The 22,272-nt window shown below is 54.0% G+C and overlaps 7 protein-coding genes across 7 annotated transcripts; 4 read left to right on the top strand and 3 right to left on the bottom strand.

Moving 5' to 3' along the window:
- Window positions 1-301: 301 nt before the first annotated feature.
- On the bottom strand, window positions 302-1,532 carry B0T23DRAFT_405605 (Cupredoxin; the record flags this gene model as incomplete). Its single annotated transcript, XM_062839027.1, has 2 exons — window positions 302-672; window positions 773-1,532. The coding sequence occupies 2 exons, from the start codon at window positions 1,530-1,532 to the stop codon at window positions 302-304; spliced, it is 1,131 nt and encodes a 376-aa protein (XP_062691995.1).
- Window positions 1,533-3,277: 1,745 nt separating this feature from the next.
- Window positions 3,278-4,478, bottom strand: B0T23DRAFT_319260 (uncharacterized protein; the record flags this gene model as incomplete). Its single annotated transcript, XM_062835113.1, has 6 exons — window positions 3,278-3,386; window positions 3,695-3,752; window positions 3,854-4,046; window positions 4,120-4,201; window positions 4,284-4,375; window positions 4,404-4,478. 6 exons carry the CDS (start codon window positions 4,476-4,478, stop codon window positions 3,278-3,280), a joined length of 609 nt encoding a protein of 202 aa, XP_062691994.1.
- Window positions 4,479-5,661: 1,183 nt separating this feature from the next.
- On the top strand, window positions 5,662-7,700 carry B0T23DRAFT_405603 (Pentulose kinase; the record flags this gene model as incomplete). The annotated part of the gene is made up of 4 exons (XM_062839026.1): window positions 5,662-5,666; window positions 5,792-5,939; window positions 6,003-6,572; window positions 6,627-7,700. 4 exons carry the CDS (start codon window positions 5,662-5,664, stop codon window positions 7,698-7,700), a joined length of 1,797 nt encoding a protein of 598 aa, XP_062691993.1.
- Window positions 7,701-8,114: 414 nt separating this feature from the next.
- B0T23DRAFT_170451 (Nup93/Nic96-domain-containing protein) lies at window positions 8,115-12,162 on the top strand. The gene is made up of 2 exons (XM_062832901.1): window positions 8,115-11,423; window positions 11,537-12,162. The coding sequence occupies exons 1-2, from the start codon at window positions 8,262-8,264 to the stop codon at window positions 11,858-11,860; spliced, it is 3,486 nt and encodes a 1,161-aa protein (XP_062691992.1). The 5' UTR covers window positions 8,115-8,261; the 3' UTR covers window positions 11,861-12,162.
- An 836-nt stretch (window positions 12,163-12,998) lies between these two features.
- On the bottom strand, window positions 12,999-14,561 carry B0T23DRAFT_405601 (NADP-dependent oxidoreductase domain-containing protein; the record flags this gene model as incomplete). The annotated part of the gene is made up of 2 exons (XM_062839025.1): window positions 12,999-13,895; window positions 13,971-14,561. The coding sequence occupies 2 exons, from the start codon at window positions 14,559-14,561 to the stop codon at window positions 12,999-13,001; spliced, it is 1,488 nt and encodes a 495-aa protein (XP_062691991.1).
- Window positions 14,562-16,039: 1,478 nt separating this feature from the next.
- Window positions 16,040-17,341, top strand: B0T23DRAFT_405600 (uncharacterized protein; the record flags this gene model as incomplete). Its single annotated transcript, XM_062839024.1, has 3 exons — window positions 16,040-16,103; window positions 16,168-16,608; window positions 16,668-17,341. 3 exons carry the CDS (start codon window positions 16,040-16,042, stop codon window positions 17,339-17,341), a joined length of 1,179 nt encoding a protein of 392 aa, XP_062691990.1.
- A 2,391-nt stretch (window positions 17,342-19,732) lies between these two features.
- On the top strand, window positions 19,733-21,701 carry B0T23DRAFT_170340 (S-adenosyl-L-methionine-dependent methyltransferase). The gene has a single exon (XM_062832900.1). The coding sequence runs from the start codon at window positions 20,032-20,034 to the stop codon at window positions 21,451-21,453; it is 1,422 nt and encodes a 473-aa protein (XP_062691989.1). The 5' UTR covers window positions 19,733-20,031; the 3' UTR covers window positions 21,454-21,701.
- The last annotated feature ends 571 nt before the right edge of the window (window positions 21,702-22,272 follow it).

The raw sequence follows: 22,272 nt of genomic DNA, 5'->3' as shown, positions 1-22,272 counted from the left end.
GCCCCTTCATGCGATCAACTCGCAAACAATTTCCCAGCCAGAAAGGCGTGCTTCAGGTTATTGACATGACTAGCACGGTCAAGAAAAGCTAAAGTATACAAGTAGCATCTTTGATACTACAGAAAAAGAACATGGCATTCCCTTCTCTATCGCTGACTTTCTTTCAAACGCTCCAAGCATCAGATGCTCACATCCAAGGTGTGTGTGCTTAGGCAGCAGGAGGAGCACCCAGAGCCATGGCTCTAGGAATCGAACCTTGGATGATGTCAGCTTTTGGTCACGGAATTGAGATGCAGGCGAACTACTCACCACCTACGCCACCAAAGGCGTTCACACCCTGGGCCGCAACATTGGGGAAGGAACCGGCAGCGCAAGAGACGGCGCATACGCACGAGCCGTCCGCGGCAACCTGGCCAACACCAGTCACAATGTTTCCAGTTGCTTGGGCCGCACCACCAGCCACGGCTGTTGCAGTGGTATCACCGCCAACGGTTGCGGAAGGAGCTGCGGGAGGAGCAGCGGAAGCATTACCGCCGGTGATGCCACTGTCCGTGCCAGTGCCGTTCTGCGCAATGGCCTGGGCTTGGAATTGAGCATGGGTCTTTTGGGCAGTAGGGTTAATGGAAAAGACCATGCCCTTGCCGCAGTGGTTTGCTTGGCGGCAGTAGAACCCTGTGAGGGGGTTAGCAAGACCATTAAATCGAGGAGTGGAAAAAAGAGGAGAAAGAAAATAGAGAAAAAAAAAAAAAAAAAAAACATGGGGAAACCTTACAAAGAGGCGTATCAACCATGACCTGCATAGCGACCTGCGGCGGAGGGTTGACGGTGTTGTTGACATTGGCCTGGAAACCCGAGTCCATGCCTCCAGGGAGCGCCACGCAGGGTTTATCAAAGGCCGACTGCGTCACGGTGTGGTTCTGGCTGAGGAAGGTGAAGATGACGGTATCGCCCACGGCCGCCTTCGTCTGCGCCGGGCTAAAGGCCAGACCTTGCGGTCCGCCGACGGTGACGGTGTGCGTGGCGGCTCCTCCTGCTGGGGCAGCGACGCCGGCGGGCTGGGTGGGAGTCGCCGGAGCGGCGGAGGGCACGCCAGACGCAGGAGCGGTGCTGGCTATCGCCGTCGCGTCGGCGCCACCGGCGGCACCGTTGACTACCGTCGCGGCTTGGGTGGCGGTCACGGTGACGGTCTTTTCCGAGTTGATAATGGTGGTAACGGATCCGCCACCTAGGTTGACCCAGAGGAGGTTGAGCTGAGCGTTGAGGCCTGCGGTGAGACCGATGAGCTTGGCAAGTTCGGCAATTTCTTGCTCTGTTGCTTTCTTGGAGTCTTTCCCGTTGTTCTTGTCCTTGTTATCCTTGTTGTCCTTGCTGCCATTGGCGTTGGCGTTGTTGTTTTGGTTGTCATTGCCCTTGTCACGAACCTCGAGAGCAATGTCTCCTCGGCGGACGCTGGGGTAAACGTTGTGAGCAACCTTTCCGAGAGCGAACGGGGCCATGCCCAGAGCGGCCAAAACTGCTGTCGTAACCTTCATCTTGGGTATCTTTGCTTGTTCCTTCTTCTGGTTCCCTTCTCAGCAACTCCTTGTTCCCTCTTGGTTTGCGATTGAGAACGGGTATTATCGTATATTCGTGAAAATTCGTCTCTGTGCCCTATCGACCGGGAAAGGGATGCGCCGGAGTGCGAAGATGATCGGCAGGATATATATGTCTAGATGTGATGTCGTACGTATAAACAATTGACGAGTTCCTGCTCTGCGTTGATATATCAAGAAGCGAAGGTTGCGACAGGAAGTCCGAGACGGAAAAAGACTGGGGGCAAAAATGAGAGAAATGACCTAGCACACACACAGAGAAAGAAGACAACGGATGAAGAAGAGGAAGAAGACGAACAAGGTGAGAAGGGAAAATGAGGAAATAAGGCCCTTCTTGAAGTTTTACTTTCAGAAGTTTCGGATCTCACGATTCCGGGGATGCAGCGTGACTGATCGTAGCAAGGGAAGCCATTGCTTCCCATCTCAACCTCGGGCACACACATTCTAACATTCGGCATCCGGGCGTTATAGCTCGTAGGTAATAGCAATGACAGGGTCCCTAGTGATGGACTACTAGCGGCCAGGAAAAGGAGGTTGTCACGAAACATTTTCCAGGGATCATTCCACGTGACGGAGGCGTTGGCACAATAACATCTTCCCTTGACTGCTCTGCTACTATAGCAGCATTCGGCATTTTGGGCGAGAAGTTTCCGTACTTGGCTGATATGGGAATGGCTACATAGGACTAGGCAGTTGGGAAGCCTGGGATAACGCATCGGTTGAATCTGTTTCCACTAATCCCTGGCGCTATTGTCTAAATGTCGCATTTTAGGTGCTGTGGAAGGTTGTATGGTAGTATCAAATGTATAGCTCAGCCTCGATTCATTCCGGTCCATGTTTACGGGAGGGAGGACGGATATGGGAAAGATGTAGGAGCCAGGAGGTGTGCTGTAACAGATTCGTCTCAGAGTGTGTTTTGGCTTTTGGGGTGCTGCTCTAGGCGAGCGCTTTGACGCAGGCTGGTAGGGGGGTACTTTATCAGTTTCGAATGACCACCCACCATCTTGACGACAATTTGTGAAGAGGTAGGATGTACATAAGTACCGAGAAACTCCCAGGAATGTCGCTCTTCCATCCCGCAAGAAGAATGACAACATCAGACCCAAGAGAAAAGATTTTGGGGAGTGACTCCGAAAAGCCAAGTCTCGCCTTATCTAGTAGGAAGTGATCCGCAAAGGTTGAGGTGGTATCTGTAACGAGCAACCAATTGCCCTGTGGAACCCTATGCGCTTGTCGCCCCCGTTTTAAACCCAAAAATGACTACGGTAGAGGGACCCCTTTCAGTTTCTATATAGTAACTGGTTGTCCCGATGGTATTCATTTGCTTGCCTTTGGAGCTTATTATTGGATTCTGACCTTCTTGATTAGTACCTTGGTGATCCTGTCTTGACAATACCAAGTCAAACAGATTCATGTTTAATATACATCACCTCCACAAACCATCAATGACCGAGTTGGGAGCAACATGCCGTCCAGGTATGGCATCCATTTTGCGGTAGAGGCATGATCAAGATCAAAGGCCCACTTGACGCCGTAAAGCAGCTTGCGGATGTTTCTTGGGCCGGTCGGGGGTTAACTTGGCTAGACGGGCTGACAGGGTCGTGGGTGTGCGACCCCGGCTCATATCACACTCGGTGTTTGATGTTCCATGCGTCTTGTGGTGAAAAAAAGTGGACTTGGGAAATCTATGATGTGAGCGGTATATCAGAAAGAGAGCCATCGGTATCGTTGAAGCCTGGCAAGCCCGGCTTGGGCATGGAGCTATTCACGATGGAACATAGGCCGTCGTAAGTGCTCGACTTCGGTAGTTGACCATGCAGCCCATAATCGGTGTTCCGTTCCCTCTCCCTCAAGGGGGCGACCGATCGTGGTCCAGACTCTTGTGGCCCCGGCACGACGGAAGGGCAGAAAGCCATGGAGAGACTCACAACGGGATCCGACAGCAGAAAATTGTCTAAGACTGTGGGTATCATTTGTGTTTTTCCCCTCCTGGAAGATTATATCCCTTGTGTTAAACTCGCACCCCCATCACAACCATACAACGGTGCTTGGTAGAGACAAAACGCACCGAAAGCACTCTCGGTCAGAGACGACTACCTTACTGCTGTGCCTGCTCATGCAGAGCCTTTTGTTTCCCTTCGTAGAGACCGGTGTAGTAGCCTTGAATGAAACACATCATGTCAGGAATTCGGGTTTATCTTCAAAGGGAAAAAGAGGGAAAGAAAAAAAAAATGCTATGTCCAAGTCTAGACACAACGTACCTGCGTAGTACCATGACATCAAGAGCTTCTTGAGCTCTTCATCCTGCACCGAACCCAACATCAGTTGGGGTCCGGGACCAGGCAAGCTCGCTGCGGTAGGTTCAGCAGCAGCAGATTGTTGGGTTTCCAGTCCGTTTTGAATTGTGTTGACGGGTGTAGTCTGTTTCTTGGTTAGACTTTGATCTTTAATAACCTGAAAGATGACGGAATGCGAATTGAAGAGAGGGGAGAAATAAATTTGAAAAATTCATTTCAGCTTCACTCACCTTCACTTCAACAGCGGGTGCCGCGCCGTCCTCCTCCTCCTGATGGAGATTTGCAGCACCGCTAGGCTTGGCACTCTGATCTCTGCAAAATAATCATGTATCAGTTTGATTTCGATTTCAGCACTGGTTTGGAGCTTGGGTTGGGACAAGGAGGGATCACAAACTCGACTTCACCAGCGACACCCTCGGGAAGTGCTGCTCCTTCGGCGTGTATGCTGTGATATTTCTGTTGTGGCCCGTGGTTAGCTAGGTGATGCTCGTGCACATGGATAGCTCTGACATACCTTGTACTCTGCCAATGCCTCGTTCCATGAGTTCACTAGGCCAGAGTCGTCCCAGATCTCATCATGGGATGCCATTGCTGCGAGATTTCGTCGTTTCCGTACCGGGGGTGCGCGGTTGCAAACAAGCGTGAAATGCCGTTGCTGGCTGCTGCGAGTTTGGAGGATTTGGGACAAAATTCAATTGTTAGTGCACCTCGCGCCCGGATGGCAATTGACTACCTATCCGTCGCCTACGTACCACACAGCTCCAACCGTCTGCACCTCACGGCACTCACTGGCCCAAAAAGAACATTTCGCACCATCTTCAACAATGTCAACACACCAGAGAATTTGGGATCATTGTCGGCTTCAAAGTCCGCCCCGGACGGTCAAAGGCTCCTGACCGGGAGAAGGTGACGATTTCAGCCCGGATAGCGGGACCGCGGAAAACCTCAGCCGCAAAGACACAGTCGGACATGGACGGCACCGAAGGTGGACCACCACATTTGCTTTCGGCGTCCCTTTCCCCGAGACAACCTCAGCCTTTGGTACCACCGGTTGTTGCCTCCTTCTCCAGGTATCGTATGCGATCGTCAGGAGCTCAAGCAGTCGTGTGTTCGATCTTGACTCCTTTGCACACCGAGATATGCCAGATGAAGATCATGGAAAGTCCTGATGGAAACCTCAGCCAAGCGAACAACACCATAAACCGCTCAGACGTGGGAGGTGCATCTCGGGACAAGCGCCAAGGAGGGGAAGCCAACGCCTCTGGCCACGCCTGGAACGCTGAATGCATGGTCTCGGAAACACGGAGATCAGCGTGCTGATCCAGCAATTCTTTCAAGCCCTCGATATCTCTGCAAGTCCGATGACCTGCTTCATTGGTTGATAAGTCATATTTACCGGGTACCTGGCTGAGATGGCGGGATGGCACTGGGACAAGTTCGGAGAAGAATTATACACTACACGTACAGCGTCCGGTGGGATGAAAAGTACCCCTGGAGCCCTATCGGTAGAGCTAGGGAGTGTGGGGTACATGCTAACTAAACATACAGCCTAATCGCTTCCTTCACGTCATGCGGTCCTCCCCGCGATCCAACAGGTACAAAGAGCTAGAGCTCCTCCTTGAGCTTCCCATCTCGACATCTTTCCTTTTGAATTTGCTGTTTCTCTCACTTCATTTCTCATAATCCAGACATTAGAGCCGTACAACAAGTCGCCCGGACGGTCTATCAGCTCGGCTCTCCCTCATCGCTCAGCCTCACCAATTAGAGAAGCCATGTCGTAAGTGGAAACAAACAACCACTTACTGGCATGTAACGTCACCAACTGACTCCGGAACAGGTCTTCACAGGTTCGGGAAATTCTCGCCGTTTTTTTACAATCCGAGAACACGAAACTTACCGCAGAGTGGCACAGGACCACTACATTGGCATCGACGTCGGAACAGGCTCAGCCCGAGCTTGTATCATTGACTCGACGGGCGATATCAAGGCACTCGCGGCCCAAAACATCAAGCTATGGACGCCTTCCTCGGGCCTTGAAGGCTCGCAATACGTATGTAGACCAAAACGAGGGACAGCAGCATCTTCCCAGCTCAGACACTGACGTCTCACTTAGGAACAATCAACGACAGACATCTGGAATGCCATTTGCAACTGCGTGAAGCAGGTCCTGGCCGAATCCAAAGTGGACCCGAACTCCGTGAAAGGAATCGGATTTGATGCCACATGCTCGCTGGCCGTTTTCACCCACGACACAAACGAACCTGTTCCGGTGACCGGTCCGGATTTCAAGAATGATGGCAATGACAGGAACGTCATCTTGTGGCTCGACCATCGCCCTCTGGCGGAAGCGGAGAAGATCAACAACACCAACCACAACCTACTCCGTTATGTCGGCGGCAAGATGAGCGTGGAAATGGAGATTCCCAAAGTTCTCTGGCTCAAGAACAACATGCCGCCCGAGCTGTTTGCCCGCTGCAAGTTCTTCGACTTGACGGATGCCTTGACCTACATGGCAACTGGAAAGGAGATCCGAAGCTTCTGCAGCACTGTGTGTAAGCAGGGGTTCGTGCCTGTGGGCGTCGATGGTAGCGTAAAGGGATGGCAAGAAGACTTTTATGAGACCATTGGTCTGAGCGACCTCGTGACGGACAACTTCATCAGGATGGGCGGAGTTGACGGGGTAGTGAGTGCCTGATCCGAGTGCTGACTGTTTACGAAATGGCTAATCATCAAATAGAACGGCTCTTGGATGAGCGCGGGGGAGCTTGTTGGCGGTTTGTCTGAAGAGGCAGGCCAACAGCTCGGCCTACCTGCTGGTATTGCCATCGGCAGCGGTGTTATCGACGCATACGCTGGGTGGATTGGGACAGTTGGGGCCAAGGTCAAGCTATCCCCGGGTCACCGCGACGACAGCGTTGCACCAAACGACGTATCGCAGGCCTTTACCCGTTTAGCTGCCGTTGCTGGCACATCAACCTGCCATCTCGCCATGTCCAAGGGTCCGGTTTTCGTACCCGGAGTTTGGGGTCCGTACAGGGATGTTTTGATCCCGGGCTATTGGATGGCTGAGGGAGGTCAGTCGGCCACAGGCGAGCTCATGAAGCACATGCTGGAGACGCATGTCGCATATGACGAAACCGTCAAAGAGGCTGAAGCTGCCGGGAAGAACATTTACGATTACCTCAACGAACATCTCAAGGAAATGGCCAAAAAGACCAACGCGCCGTCCATATCATACCTGGTCCGCCACTTTTTCTTCTATGGCGACCTTTGGGGCAACCGCTCGCCCATTGCCGACCCCAACATGCGTGGAGCCATCATTGGCATGAGCAATGACAAGAGCAAGGACGGCATGGCCTTGTTGTACTATTCCACCATGGAATTCATCGCCCTCCAGACGCGACAGATTGTCGAGGCCATGAACACTGCCGGACACACCATCAAGAGCATCTTCATGTCAGGCAGCCAATGCCAAAACGAGATTCTGATGGACCTGATTGCCACGGCATGCGACATGCCTGTCTTGATCCCTCGTTACGTCAACGCGGCAGTGGTGCACGGGGCGGCCATGCTGGGAGCGAAAGCGGCCAGTGCCAAGCCGGATGGCACGACTGAGCCTCTGTGGGACATTATGAACCGCATGAGCAAGCCCGGCAAGACGGTCTGGTCTCGTGGTGATGCCGCCGAGAAGAAGCTTCTGGATGCCAAGTACGAGATCTTCCTTGACCAGGCTAGGACTCAGCAGGAGTATAGAAAGAAGATCGATGCGGCCCTCAAGGGGTCATCGCTCGAGGGTCAAGAGGCCAACTAAAAGAGTATAGAGTCATTTGAGAGGTTGCCAGGAAACGTAGAACTGGAATTGGCGTGGAGTTCTTGATAGTATGGACCTAATGGGCAGTACATCAGTAGATGCCATTAAGTAATTCGGTGTTGATGATGTGAATGATGATGTCTGTGTTTTTGTCATGAACGGTGAAAGTGTGAATGATATCACGAGAGCGTACTGTAGAGATTATTGGTGTTGTAGGTACCTGGAAGACTGTGTGCTGTCGAAGCTGGGATGGAAGCAAATGCGTAGACCAGGGAAGTATTCGGTACTTTCGGACTACCGGGTCGCTCCGTGCAGCCAGAAGTAGATGTACTTGTTTCTTGGCGCCCCACATCAAAGGCTGGGGAGCTGCCGCCTTCGCGGTGCCAATTCAAGAAAAACAAATCGACAAGGCGACGCAAAACAACAAAAACACCACAAAGACTCCAAACGGCACCGCCGCTCTGCTAGTCCAGCACAGCAAACGCGCGTCGACCAAACGCGTCCCACCGCATTTTCCACACACGTTGGCGGTTTTCTTTGGTCCAAATCGACACTGCAACCATGTCGCTCTTCGGTAACCTGGGCGGAGCGACCACGAGCGCGCCAGCAACCAACACTTTGTTTGGTGGTACTGCTGGCAACACCACTGCCACCTCGCTGTTCGGAACCCCGACGACCAACACGGCCCAAACCGGCACGACAGCGACTGCCCCAGCGACTGGCGGTTTATTCGGCGCCAATCCCGCGACCACTCAAGCGACCCCCTCCCTTTTCGGCGGCACCGCGACTGCGACCGCTCCAGCCACCGGTGGTCTGTTCGGAAGCACCCCAGCTGCGACAACCGGCACCGCGACGGCCCAAGCAGGAACCACGGGCGGTTTGTTTGGAAACACTGGCACGGCCACAGATGCCAAACCGTCGCTATTCGGTACAGGCACCACCACGACCACCACCCAGCCAGCGACTGGTGGTCTCTTTGGAAACCTGGGCACCACCACTGCCAATCAACAGCCAGCTGCCGGAACCACTGGGGGTCTATTTGGTGGCTTGGGCAACACCTCAACAACGGCTGCCAAGCCCTCCCTCTTCGGTGCCCCGGCTACTTCTACACAACAACCTGCCACCATGGGAGTTCCCGGTACCGCGAGCGCCAGCCTCTTCGGAGCTACCAACAACCAAGCCCCCGCCAACAACTCTGCACCCGTCAACCAGACCAGTGGCGCCTTCTTCGACAGCCTACTCGCCCGCAACAAGAAGCTCGCCGAAGGGGAGACGGCGCTCGGCGACCTCCCAAGTCTCCAGCTCGGCCTTGGTGATCTTCGTCAGCGACTCAAAAAGGTTGGCCCTCCGACACAGGGTCGTCCCATTGATGGAAAGGCACACTACTTCCTCGCCGCGTCTGGCGTCGACCCAGGCGCTGCTATCAGAGATCTCGGCGCCTTTGGCCTTGGGGCACGGGCGGAAAGGCCACAGACTGGATATGGAGCTAGGGATGAGGTGGATGTTGAGACGTATCTGTCCAACTTGCAGCAGAAGACAACGCTGAGCATGATATCGGATGGCCTGGAACGCTCCGTCCGTGATTTCGACAGCTTCCTGGAGGAGAACGTGACGATGGAGTGGGAAGCACAACGGAAACGTATCTACCAGCACTTTGGTATTCAGCCCAGGAACGAGGCCGAGCGTGCCAGTGGTTCGGCCCGTGAGGGAGGGTTCGGTCGTTCTCGTCGCAGAGGCTCTCAGACCCCTCACGCTACCCAGAACGCGAGGTCAGGCTTGCAGCGATCCATCATAGGTACGCCAAGCCGGATTGGTTCTCATGCGCCCGAGTTCTCGGATGTCGAAAAGGACGCTGGCACCTCTGTTAGCACATTTGGCTCGGTGGAGGACCGGTTCCTTCGTGAAAAGCAGGAAAAGCTTTCCGAGCAGGTCCGCTACGTCAACGATGCCCGGCAGCACAGGGAGCCCGTTTATATTTGTCGCGATTTCGCGGATCTGGAGAGCAGGTCTGGTGACAAGCATGCGCCGCATATTGTGGATGCGTATCGGGCCATGATGGAAATTGTCGGAGAGAACCCTCATCTGGGTCAGGTGCCAAGGGAACGGGCATTTGCCAAGAAGTACCTGGATCCCAGTACCTCATCCAAGAATGCTGTTGATATGAGAAAGCAGATCCTCGACGGCGCCAACCGGTTCTTGGAGAAGCAATTCTTCGACGAGGTCAACGCGCTAATCGCCAAGTATCCTCAGGACGCGAACCTTGGAGGCAAGCCCGACGTTGTCAGCAAGATCAAGGCGTATATCAGGCTCCGGATCGCCCGCAAGACGTTGGTCCCCGATAACACCGATCTCCAGTCTGTCAACGGCGAGTACATCTGGGCTGTTGTCTTCTATCTCTTGCGCGCTGGTTTTGTGAACGAGGCGGCCACGTACGTCAACGACATGCAACATCACTTCCGCAGCATCGACAGGACGTTCCCAGGTTACATCAACAGCTATGCCTCTAGCGAAGATCGCAGACTCAAGCGTCAGATGCAAGACCGGTGCACTAGCGAGTACAACCAGCGTATTCGCAACGCCCCCGAAGGCACCATCGACCCGTTCCGCATGGCCTGCTACAAGATTATCGGTCGGTGCGATGTCAGCAACAGGAGTCTTGACAACCTCAACACAGATGTCAACGACTGGATCTGGCTGCAGTTCAACCTCGCCCGCGAGTCTGCCAAGGAGCTTGAGATTGCCGGCGAATCGTACGGTCTTCCTGAGCTCCGAGCCAGCATCAAGGAGATTGGCCTCAAGCACTTCCCCAAGAGCCCTGCCGAGGACACTAACGGTAGCTTCGGCATGTTCTTTTTCATGCAGATTCTTGCGGGCATGTTCGAGGAGGCTATTGCTTATCTCTACCCCTTCTCTTATGTCGATGCTGTCCACTTCGCCATCGCCCTGACCTACTACGGCCTGCTGCGTCCTGCCGATGCCTTCACTACCGGCAACGAGCTGCTTTCTTACAGCACCCGTGGTCTCCCGCAGATCAACTTCGGCAGAATGCTGGGGTACTACACTCGCGACTTCCGCGCTGCCAACGCCGCCTCCGCCGTCGACTACCTGGTACTCATCTGCCTCAACGCCGACGACGCCGCCGGCAACGGCCAAGCCCAAGCCCAACTCTGCCACGAGGCTCTCCGCGAACTTGTCCTTGAAACCCGCGAATTCAGCAAGCTTATCGGCGACATCAAGCCCGACGGCCACCGCATCCCCGGCGTCATCGAGCAGCGCGGCTCTCTCATCGCTCTGGGCCACGAGCAAGAGTTCGTCACGCAAATCACCCACCAGGCTGCCACCTACGCCGACGACAACGGCCGGACCACGGACGCCGTCCTGCTCTACCACCTGGCCGGCGACTACGACACCGTCATCGCTATCGTCAGCCGTGCCCTCAGCGAGGCTGTCTCGCTCGAGATTGGCGAGGATCCTCTGCGCCTGGTGCCCATCAAGCCCCGTGCCGACGGCGACGTGGCCAACGCGCAGCAGGGAACGAGCCTCAGCCTGGCGGCGATCGATGATCCTGTTGAGCTGGCCCATACCATGATGTCCATGTACGAGCGCGATGCCATGTTCTTGAACCATGTCCGCGACCAGAACAGGATCGCATGCAATATTTTGTTGAAGATGAGCGAGATTAAGGAAATGATTCAGCGCAACGAGTGGGCCCAGGCTATCGATGTATGTTCTTTTCATTCCTTTCCTTTCCTTTCCTTCCCCTCCTTCTCCTCCTCCTCCACCCACACCATCTTTACCCCCCACCAAGTACCGTTCTACTAACACGCCCAAACCAGGTCATTCGCTCCCTCGAAATCCTCCCCACCGACGATTGCATGGGCGACCCCGCCAAGATCCGGTCCTACGCGTCCAAGTTTTCGAGTCTGCCCCAGCCTGTAGCCATCAACGTGCCCAACCTGCTCATGTGGACAATCATCTGCTGCACGCGGCAGCGCGAGCGGCTGCTTACCGGCCAGTTCGTCGGCAACACCGGCACGGCGCGCGAGATGCTTGCAAGATTGAAGCAGATCACGGTGGACTTGACGACGTATACCAGCCAGCTGAGGTACAGGCTGCCGCCGCATTTGATTGAGGCATTGGCTCGGGCTAGTGCTGATTGAGTTTTTGGGGGGTGTTGGGTGTGTTGTTGAGGAGGGTGAGAGGTGAGATGTTGGGGTAGAGGATGAATGTTTAAGTAAAGCTAAGGATTATGGACTTGGTTACGGTTATCAAGAGAGGAGTGATGAACGATTATCATGTTGGAAAAGAAGGACTCGAAACAGTTGATCAGTAGAAGACCTGGTGATAAAACCCTTGGAAATCTCAGTCGTCTGTCAGTTGGCCTGGGACGAAGTGATTCAAGTTCGCTAGCCTTTGTACAAGTCAATACTGGTTTGCTTGTTTGTATGGTTCTTCGGACTGGAGTTTGAACAGGGGAGATGTGGAACTCTTATTAGTCTCCTAAGAGCAAAACTGGGCTTCATTTACAGCATCATAGGACAATGATTAAGGGTTTAGGACGTCATAGAAGTCACTGATGCCTCTCTCTTTCACTTTTCCAAAACTACTGTAGAAGTTATCGATCTACGGTGGTTACCCGATAGAGAGCCAAACACTTTCCTATATCTAGCAAATCTGCCGTTTTCAGTACCAGACCAAGGAACAAACTAGGGCTGGGTTTTATAGCACTCTCTGACACAAGTCATTGTGGTGTAGGGTGTGAAGATGGTGTGGCCAGACGTCCTTTTGCCACACGACTGGTGTGCTCTTTCTTCGTCGGTGCCCCCTTTTCAATGGCAATCCACACAAGTCAGGGTTGTTCACACATTTTCAAAGGTGCGAAGCGAGTTATTCGGAACGAAAGCCGCCCCCCTCTTTCCCTTTTTTTTTTTTTTTTAACCCTTTTCATCGAGGTATAGTAATGTAGTGCTCACAGAGCCAAATTATTTCTGATATATTAGAGGGAAATCATTGGTATCCATTATAACTATTTTCTTAACATCTTCTGGCCATTAATATCCCCGGTTCCGTCGGGCCACTTTTGTCGCTGTCCGATTTCAGTCCTATGCATCCTGGGTTGCCGCTGATTCCCTTCCGCCACTGATGTTCGCCGGTAGTTCTGGATGAGAATGACATCGCCAGTATGTTAGACACTCATCCAGACTCCCATCGAAGATCCATCAACTATTACATATCACCAACCAATCATGTCCCCTCGCTCAGCCGTTTTAAGTCGCACCCACACCCACCACGGCCCGGTCACGAAGGCGGCATCCCCACCAACGCCTTGAATTCTTCGAAACACCTATCCCACATTTTTTCCCCCTGCGGCGTCTTCCTCCACCTGTCTACCCTTTCTAGACAGTCCAGGTCATCCCTCATGTGTTGTTGACTCGTAGTCCCGTTCAAGACCACCACATCCGCTCCCAGTATGGTTAACGCATACCAGGCGGCTTCCAGACTTATTCCCAACTCCCCATCTCCGCTCTCAAGATCCCCTGGCCCTGCTGGCTCTCCGGTAACAAGGTTGCCTTTCCCACCATCTTGTTCTCCTTCTCTTTGTTCTTCTGCTACTGCTGCCGCCGCCGCCGCCGCCGCCCCCTCTGCCTCCAGCGCCTCCACCTCCTGTGTTGTCTTAGGCACCGCCGCCGCCAGCTCCCTTACAAACTTCTGAGTCGGCCAATCGCCCCGGTTGCCCGTCAACGTCCAGAACCCTTGGTAGCGCGTCCTCTTCTCGCCTTTCCAGCGCGTACTGTTCTGGTTCGCGCACCACCGGCGTAGCTCGTAGTCCCACCGGCGCTCGGCGCGGCGAAAGCGGTTTTGAATCACCGTCGGGTACACCGTCACGCGCGGGTCGGCGACAAGATACTGCAGCTCTGGGAGGGTAATGTTGGAAATGCCTAGCGAACGAATGCGGTGCGGGACGAAGGACTGTAAGGCCGTCCAGGCTTCAAGCGTCGACACAGGGTCGGGGAAGGGGGAGTGCATTATTAGGCAGTCTATGTAGCTTGTGTCCTCTTGTGATTCGGGCGAATCGGCGTGGGCGAGGTTTCGCAGAGAGGAGGTCACGGAGGCGAGGACTTGTGAGGTTATGGTTGGGTAGAGGGCGGGTTCAGCTAGGAAGGCGTCGTCGTGGGGAGTGTACTTTGTTTGGATCTGTCAGAATATAGGTTAATTTATCACGGTTCAGAAGAGTAGATAAGTCAGGTAAGCCATGCTAAGATTGCTCACAAATAGCTCCTCCCGGGTGACGATTCCGTCCCTGATGGCCCTTCGAATACCCTCGCCAGTAAGCTCCTCGCTGTAGTGGCGCTTCATGGCAGCCGTATCAATACCGCGGAAGCCTTCCTTAATGGCCTGGTAGACCAGGTCGGCGGTACGGTTTTTCTTCCAGGCTGTGCCATAGATCATTCGTGGCATATTGACCTTTGGGTGGAGGGGATCTGACCCCGCAGGGCTGTTGATTGACGCATCCGCGCTCGCCATGGTGGTGGTACTACGGGTGCCTCTCAGCTGCCTGGTAGCAATGGAAGAGAAGGCAGCGCCGCTTGTGCTCCAAGCTTCACAACCTTGTGTGGTGATCTTGTTGTTCAAAGAACAATGATAGCACGGGATGCCGTTGGTGTTGGTCTGACGCGGATGGAGGAGGAGCCCGCGGGCGTGGGCATGAGCAGGACGGTTGGGAGATGGTCGCACGATGAGACGGTAGGGCAGCAAGGGCAGCAGCTTTGTGGACGCAGAAGAAGTGTTCGCAAAAGCACGCACTTGGGGCACGGGTTGAAAGCAACACAAAGACTGTCCTCTTTTGAGGCGAAGGGCCATTGGCTGATACGGGTCAGAACTACCTACCTACCTACCTTCCCTTACCAAGCTAGGTAGGTAGGTACCTCTACGTAGTCTCGGGTACGGATGACTTGTGGGCTGCAACTGACAAGGAGGGGCGCCAGTTGCCCGGAGTGCCAGTCGTGCCAGTTCCTCCCGTCCTTGCCCTCGGCGCTTCCTCGTCTCTACCGTATTGGGCTACCTCGTCCACACCTTGGATGACTTGCAGCGGTCCCTAGATGCCGGCTTCAGATGGGTGCTGGCATCCTTCAGACCGGTATCGAGTCTCAGCCAGTAACGTCGGGTAGAAGCCCAGTGGGTAGAGCTACACTGTATGTATGGTATATGCCCGATGCAGGAGTGATCAGTAGCAGGGCCTACCTAGGCAGGAAGCAGCGCATCAAGCGAGTCGATAAAGTCCAGAGAAGCAACTAGCTTCTATCTGCTTCCACTATTTGAAATTTGATCATACGTGTGGTCGAGGCTGGGTGTTATGCGTGATAGCCGTCCGGACTCCAATCCAGACCGCGTCGGGTATGAGTAGTGGTGGATGAACGAGGCAACGAGGCTCTGTTAATCTGCTCTTGGCGACAGCAAGGTGGATTGGGTGGAAAAGAAAGGGAAATAATGATGGTCGGTAGATGGTCTAGAATGGCTTGGCTCGCAGGGCTTGACTAGTGTAGGTGTGATAATGGCAAATGGGGTAGTATGTACACGACGGACTGTTGTTGAAAACGAAAGGATCCAGCTCCCAACGTGTAGTGTACACTAATTGATACGATCGAACCAATGGAAAAATGGGCCAATCAAGCAGCTGTTCTGTTTTATTTCCATAGAGGGGTCGTCGCATTTGGCTCATTCCTTCCTAGAACAGTATTCCTTTGCGGGCGGGGTACGTCGGGTAGGCGTTAACAACTGAACTGACGGAATAGTATCCGATGTGTACATAATACACTCGAGGTAGTGTACATACACGAGCCTGACGAGGAAGGGATGCAAGGAAAGGGTCAGGTCATGGTGGAAATTGTTAGTGCTAGCGCCGACTGACCGATCTACGCAGTACGCAATAGAGGCGGGTGCCCTGGTTCGGCAAACCACCACACTGGATTCCTTGTCAGGGCCGCTTTATCCGCGAGACCGGCCCGGATATTAACAGCCTAGGGCGCCCAAACCGGCGAGTGCCCCGCCATCAACCCCATGGGGCCAAAGAGGAGTCGATCTGTGAAGGTACTGTACTCCTAGGTACTGTAGTGGATGGGAATGAGGGGAAACGGGAACGACTCCATCGAAGACGACGAGGGGAACAGGCATCTACGTAACGCGTGTTTATCACTCAATCGCCAGTTCTTGTCTTTTTTTTTTTTTTTTTTTTTTTTTTTTTTTTCTTAACTGTCAAACCTCCCATCGACAATTGTCATCTGTCAAGCCCGAGGGATACCCGAGCATCCATCGCGTGGAGGATACACTAACCAGCAACAATGGCCTCCAACACCCCATTCACCCTCAAGTGGGGTATCATGGCAACCGGGTGGATTGCTGAGAGTGAGTCTGGAGCATCTGGACCACAGTGACAAGGCAGCAAGCTGACCAGAACACGCCTGATCAGCATTCACCCAGGATCTGCTCACCAATCCCGCCACCACCCGCGACGTGCACGATGTCCGCCACGAGGTCGTTGCCGCGGCCTCGTCTAGCTCCAAGCAGAGAGCCGAGGAGTTCCTTGTCAAGGTCAAGGCCCCCAGTTCGGCCAAGGCCTACGGATCCTACCACGAGCTCGTCGCCGACCCCGAGATCGATATCATCTATGTGGCCACCCCGCACAGCCATCACTTCCAGAATGCCATGCTAGCTCTCGAGGCCGGCAAGAATGTCTTGTGCGAAAAGGCCCTCACGGTAACGGCCTCGCAGGCCCGTAAGCTGATCGACATGGCCAAGAAGAAGAAAGTCTTTTTCATGGAAGCAGTCTGGACTCGCTATCAGCCCATCAGCATCAAGGTCAGGGAGTTGATCCAGTCTGGAGTCATTGGCCCCGTCTACCGTGTTGTTGGTACGTTATGCCGACGTGATGCTAGTGAGAATCATAAACTGACTAGGTGGCTACAATAGCCGATCTGTCGTTCGGCAATGACCAACCCGATGGCACTGTCAGCTTCGCCGACACCCACCGCATGGTTAACCCGGACTTGGCTGGAGGTGCCCTTCTTGACCTCGGCATCTACTCGCTGACATGGGTCTTCCAGACCATGTACCATCTGCAAAAGGAGAAGGAGAAGCCCAAGGTTGTGGCGGCCGTCCAAAAGTACCATACGGGCGCCGACGAGGCTACCAGCATCATTGTGCAGTGGCCGCAACACAAGAGCCAGGGCATTGCCCTCACCTCTCTCCGGCTAGCTACCGGGGTGGACAAAGAGAACACGGGCGGACCGGCTATCCGGATTCAGGGCTCCGGCGGCGAGATTCACGTGGCGGGACCGGCGTATCGGCCGCTGCAGTACAAGGTGATCCGAGGTGATGCTGGCGGCAAGATCGAGACGGTCGACTTTTCGATCCCCAAGGATCCCGAGCGGGATTGGGGCCACGGCATGTTTTGGGAGGCGGACGAGTGCGCGCGCTGCATCCGGGACGGCAAGAAGGAGAGCGAGTCGTTGCCGTGGGAGGAGAGCCTGGTGATGATGGAGGTGATGGAGGAAGCGCTGAAGCAGGGCGGAGTGACGTATCCCGACCTGATCACGACTGATGTGTTTGATGCGCAGAGCCCCCTGAACACGGGCAAGAGGTAAAGTGATGGGTCCGGTCGGTCTGGCTAGAGGAGGTCATCAGCCGAAGTGCATGGCAGCGCGCAGTGTGCAGCGCAGCATTGCAGCCGAACTCGAACTGCTGTTCATTAGAGTGCGACGGTAGCCAACGTGGAGTCAATCGATGGGAGAAGTGAGAAGTGAGATCGGAGATTTCTTCTTCAAAGACATGAACCAACAAGGAGACTTGTGATGGATGCACCCCCCAAGCGTGTCGAATGAACAAGTACCTAGAGGTGCCTCCATGTGCCCCTCATGTAGCGGCCTTGTACCTGACTCTGTGTCGTGCCAGCAGGAGCCGGAGTCCCCCCCATGCGTGCGGGCACAGGCAGTCATGATGCAGTCAAAACTGGCGGCCAGCAAGTTAGACCTGTGCACCCTTCAGGCACATTTAGGCCCCCCTCTGGTTCCTCCAGAATCCACACATCTGGGTCCGATCAGAGTCAGACTTGGTCTGTAAAACGGTACACAGCAAGGTTGAGCAGGTTTTACAGACCGGCAAAGATTACCGAGCGAGCGAGGGCTGTCGTCGGGAGATTCCGATCGATTCTACACGGCGGCTGTCGTGATGATGTTGAAGAAACCGTCAAAGGCTGGCGCGGCTCCGAGAGAAAATTGGATGCGAACGCCCGTCAGCCACCGTCAGCCCATCACGCACAGACATCACTTTGGGGGGCTTTTTTTTTTTTTTTTTTTTTTTTTTTTTTTTTTTTTTTTTTTTTTTCGGTATTGGTGTTTATTTGGGAGTAGGAGGGTCGTGTTCGATATTAGGTGTGCTACTACTCTAGGGGAGAAAAGCTCCATGATGCGGGTCAGTGCAACTGCATCATACAGTACACTAGACTACCTAGACTACTTACTCTACTACTACCTAGCACTACATACATGTTCTTCCGTTCTCTCGAACAGCGGACCTCGTTAACGAACGAACGTACAATATAAGACTGGTATGTTTGTTAGTTTGGTTCTTCGGCCATAGGTTGAACAGGGGAGATATAGAGCTCTTATTGGCTTCCTTAGAGTTTTCGTTTGGAGCGACCAACAATGACCAGGATGTAATACGCCACAAAAGCCTCTGTTTATACCTCCATCCGTCTCCTTGAAAGCCTTCAAACTTAAAAAATATAAAAGAAAGAGTCCCCTTTCAATGCCTATCTATTTAAAAATCGAATACTCCCTCACTTTCCGGGGCTCTCAAGTGGAGATGGGCGTTTTTTTGTACCAAACTAACAAACATACCAGGGTTAGATTGTACACTAGCGACGGGAAGGCCCATGTCGACCCGTTTTACGTCACGAACTCCTCTTGGTCGTGGTGATGACATGGCTGTTTCTTCAGAACCCAACTACTGCAGGCTGCCAGCTCCGAACCACTCGGCTTGGGTCAATTGGTCTCCGTGCCCAATGGGTCAGGGATGCAGTCAGCGTGGTAGGGACCTGAGCTGAGGTTCCATGCTTCAACGAGCCCGGGCCCGGGCAGCTGTTCCTCTTGCACTACACTCGATACCATGGCAGCTTCTTAATGGAGAAAAGGGAAGTGAGGAGGAGGGAAGTGGACAGACGTTGCCCGGCACTCCACCGTTCGCCGTTCGTGGGCGGCAACTGCATCCTTGATCATGCATTGTGCGCATGTAGTGTACATATACATATGTAGTGTGTATGTACTAGTGTATGTACATATGTACATAGCGGTGCGCTCGGTAGGGTGCGGGTAGCGGTAGCGGTTACGAGTCACACTGCCGCGGTGGAACCTTGCACCTCTTTTTCACTTTCCACTTTGTGCCTCTTGGGAGCCGACCTCTCATACCTCGCCAAGTGCGTTTGTGTGTTCAATCCCCATCCTGGCCTCATCGCCCTTCTCTGCACCCGGCTCGTCATCCCCGGGGCGTCCTACACTATACCTACGTTCTGGAAGAGGTACGAGGCGCGCCAGCACACGGCAAGGAGCCACCAGCCCTGCCCAAGTCCTGCAGCCTGCAAGCCGTCTAACCATAACTGACGTCGAGCGAGTTCGGTTCGGCTTCTCATCCGGTCCTCTCAGACACTTTGGTCTAGCCCGGAGGTTCACTGCGCAATAAGCTCAGCCTCGCCCGAACCAGCGGTCAAGTTCAGAGTCACTCAGATCTTAGACACGCCCTTTCGTGCTCACTCTCAGTCAAACAAGCCCTCGCTGAATGCGGGGTAACGGCCCAACTGTTTGGACCAGAAAAACACAGCCCGGATAACGCAACTTCCTGAACAACACAATACACACAACACCTCATACCTCAGCATTCAAGCACACAACACACACCACCATTCCACCTTGTCCGGCCACCTAGGCCCACTCGGCTCATCGTCCGACCTCCCCGACCCTCCATCCAACTGATTGCTCGTGCTGGCCAGCTCTCTCCTATTATCACGCACTCCTGCTCTAGCCTCAGGGGTAAATCCAGCTCGTCGGGAGGGACCAAAAAACAAAACCAAGAGATTTCTTGGAGCCCAGTGGTTGAGTTGGGTATCATTCGATTCGAAACCTCACTTGGCACCGCCTTGTGCTTGGTTGTCTTGCGTTGCCTCGAGTTCACTACCCCTGGCTATCACCTTGTCAGAAAAAAAAAAAAAAAGTCTCCTTAGCGTATGTGCGCATTGCCGTTTCCTTGACCTTCGCTCCTTACCTTGTCACTCCCCGGTAAGATGGGATCACATTCACTACCCTCCGCGTCAGCGGCTGATGCTGTTGCGAAGCTGGCAGCAGCGGAAGCTTTGAAATCAACTGCCGCCTCTGCCGCCTCTGCCCCTGGCAGTAGCCCAGAGACAGCTTCGGGAACCGCACAAGGTGCGAGTGCAGCCGGGGACGCTGGTCCGGTCACTGTGGTGCCCTCCTCAGATACCCCATCGGTAGCGGTGGACCCAGAAGCTGAGGCGGAGGCCTACGAGCGTGCCAACGTTCACAACGTGTACGAGGCTATTGCACCGCACTTTTCGGCCACGCGGTACAAGCCCTGGCCTGCCGTGGCCCAGTTCCTGCATGCCCAGCAACCTGGATACGTAGGTCTCGATGTGGGCTGTGGCAATGGCAAGTACTTGGGTGTCAACAAGAACGTCTTCATGGTGGGCTCGGATCGGAGTGCCAATCTTGTTGCTCATGCCAACGAGCGTGTGAAGGAGCTACAGAAACCGCAGCAGCAGCAACCTGAAGCTGAAGTCGTCAGAGCCAGAATAGGTGGCAGCAAGAAAGAGAAGAAGCACAAACAAGAAGTACCTACAGGCGGCGAGCGTGAGTCAGAGGCTCCGAATGCCGCCATTGGGAAAGAAACCGGCAGTGAAGTGGCAGTGGCGAACGACGTGCTTGTGGCCGATGGGCTATCGCTGCCCTTCCGTGAAGGCCGAGCTGACTTTGCTATCTGCATCGCCGTCATTCACCACATGTCCACCCGGACTAGGCGACAGGAGGCCATTCGACAGCTCCTGAAATGCGTCAGACCCGGCGGCCAAGTCATGGTGTATGTTTGGGCATTAGAGCAGGGCGAAAGTCGTCGTGGATGGGACGAGGGCGGAGAGCAGGATCTGTTGGTCCCTTGGGTGCTGAAGAGTCAACAACCCAAACCCAAGAAGGAAAAGCAGCCCAAGGCTTCGAAGCAGAAGCAAAAGTGGCCGCAGCAGCAGCAGCAGCAGCAGCAGCAGCAACAGACGCATGAGCAGGCAAATACGCCAATGCAGCAGCAGAATCATGATAGCACCGAGTCACAGGAAGCTATCACCGCAAAAAGTGTTGGGGAAAAGGAGGCGACCCCAACATCATCATCAATATTATCACCATCATCCGTCCCCAAAGACGCTAGCATGACGATCGGCGGCGGCACGGGGGCGGGCGTAACCGAACCTGCAAGCGCAGCCGCAGCCGCGGTGGCAGGCCCTGATGCCAAGACCGACACCGGGGATGCCGCCGCCAACGCCGACGCAGTCTTCCAGCGCTACTACCACCTTTACCGTAACGGTGAGTTGGAAGAGGATGTGTTGGCAGCGCGAGGCGCAGTCGTTATGAGCGGATATGAGCGCGACAACTGGTGGGTTGTGGCTACCCACGCTACCAATGACGATACATTGCAGGACTAGTCATGTGTTTTGTCGACTCAGGACTGTCAAACAGAATTAGAATCACCGACTTGAATTGTGAAAGGCAGTGAGCCGATCTCCCTACCAAAGAAAGGATAGAAATTATGACTGCATACCGCATTACATCCATCCATCCATCCATCCATCCAAGACCTCTTAGCCACTGTCGCCGACCCGGTGCCTGACGCTATCGCTAGTGGTTCAAGCGATTGGTTCAAACCTCGCACTTTTCCTCAAACCAAACCCTGATCCTGCAGACAGACCTTTTACCCCTGCGTCATGTCTCCCGTCTTTGTCTCCTTTGTTGTTCTAGTACTATGTATAGGTGATTGGTGCCTTGCAGTTGGTCGTCGTGCCTGCCTTGCCCTGACTTCAGATTCCCTGATTTTTCGCTTATCGAACGGTACCTGAACTGATTGACCACTGGGAGATGGACAGATGATGATGAGAAGCGAGTTTCGGTCCTCCTGACCTCCTGGTCTAACATGACCTAACCTAACGTACCTGACTAATTTGAACGTAACCGGGGTAACTGTGACGTGATGAATATGTGAGGTGAGTACGTATGTAGTTCTTGACCCCGTTCCTAGGGTTCCTAATATTTTTTGGTGTCATCGTCAACATCAAGGTAGTGAATTGGCCGTCGCGAACGTATGGTACCTATGTATGTATGTATGTAGTAGGTAATGTGGATACCCCTTGCTAGGAACAAGCTTCGCTCGCCTAGGAAGCCTTTCTTCTTTTAAGATCCCATTTCCCATCTACCCAATCTCCGTTTTCTGCAGCCCCCGAGTCCACCTCAACTAGTGTGTAATTGAC

This window comes from Neurospora hispaniola, assembly GCF_033458365.1.
Source record: "Neurospora hispaniola strain FGSC 10403 chromosome Unknown B0T23scaffold_5, whole genome shotgun sequence".
In the NCBI taxonomy this organism is placed as follows: domain Eukaryota; kingdom Fungi; phylum Ascomycota; class Sordariomycetes; order Sordariales; family Sordariaceae; genus Neurospora; species Neurospora hispaniola.
Note: the sequence above shows the minus strand (reverse complement) of the source record. Positions and strands in the feature narration are given on the sequence as shown.

Excerpts from the sequence above, each read along its gene's own strand:
- B0T23DRAFT_170451 (XM_062832901.1), top strand. The coding sequence starts at position 8,262 with ATGTCGCTCTTCGGTAACCTGGGCGGAGCGACCACGAGCGCGCCAGCA. Across the intron at positions 11,424-11,536 it reads AGTGGGCCCAGGCTATCGAT|GTCATTCGCTCCCTCGAAAT; the intron begins GTATGTTCTTTT and ends CGCCCAAACCAG.
- B0T23DRAFT_170340 (XM_062832900.1), top strand. The coding sequence starts at position 20,032 with ATGGGATCACATTCACTACCCTCCGCGTCAGCGGCTGATGCTGTTGCG.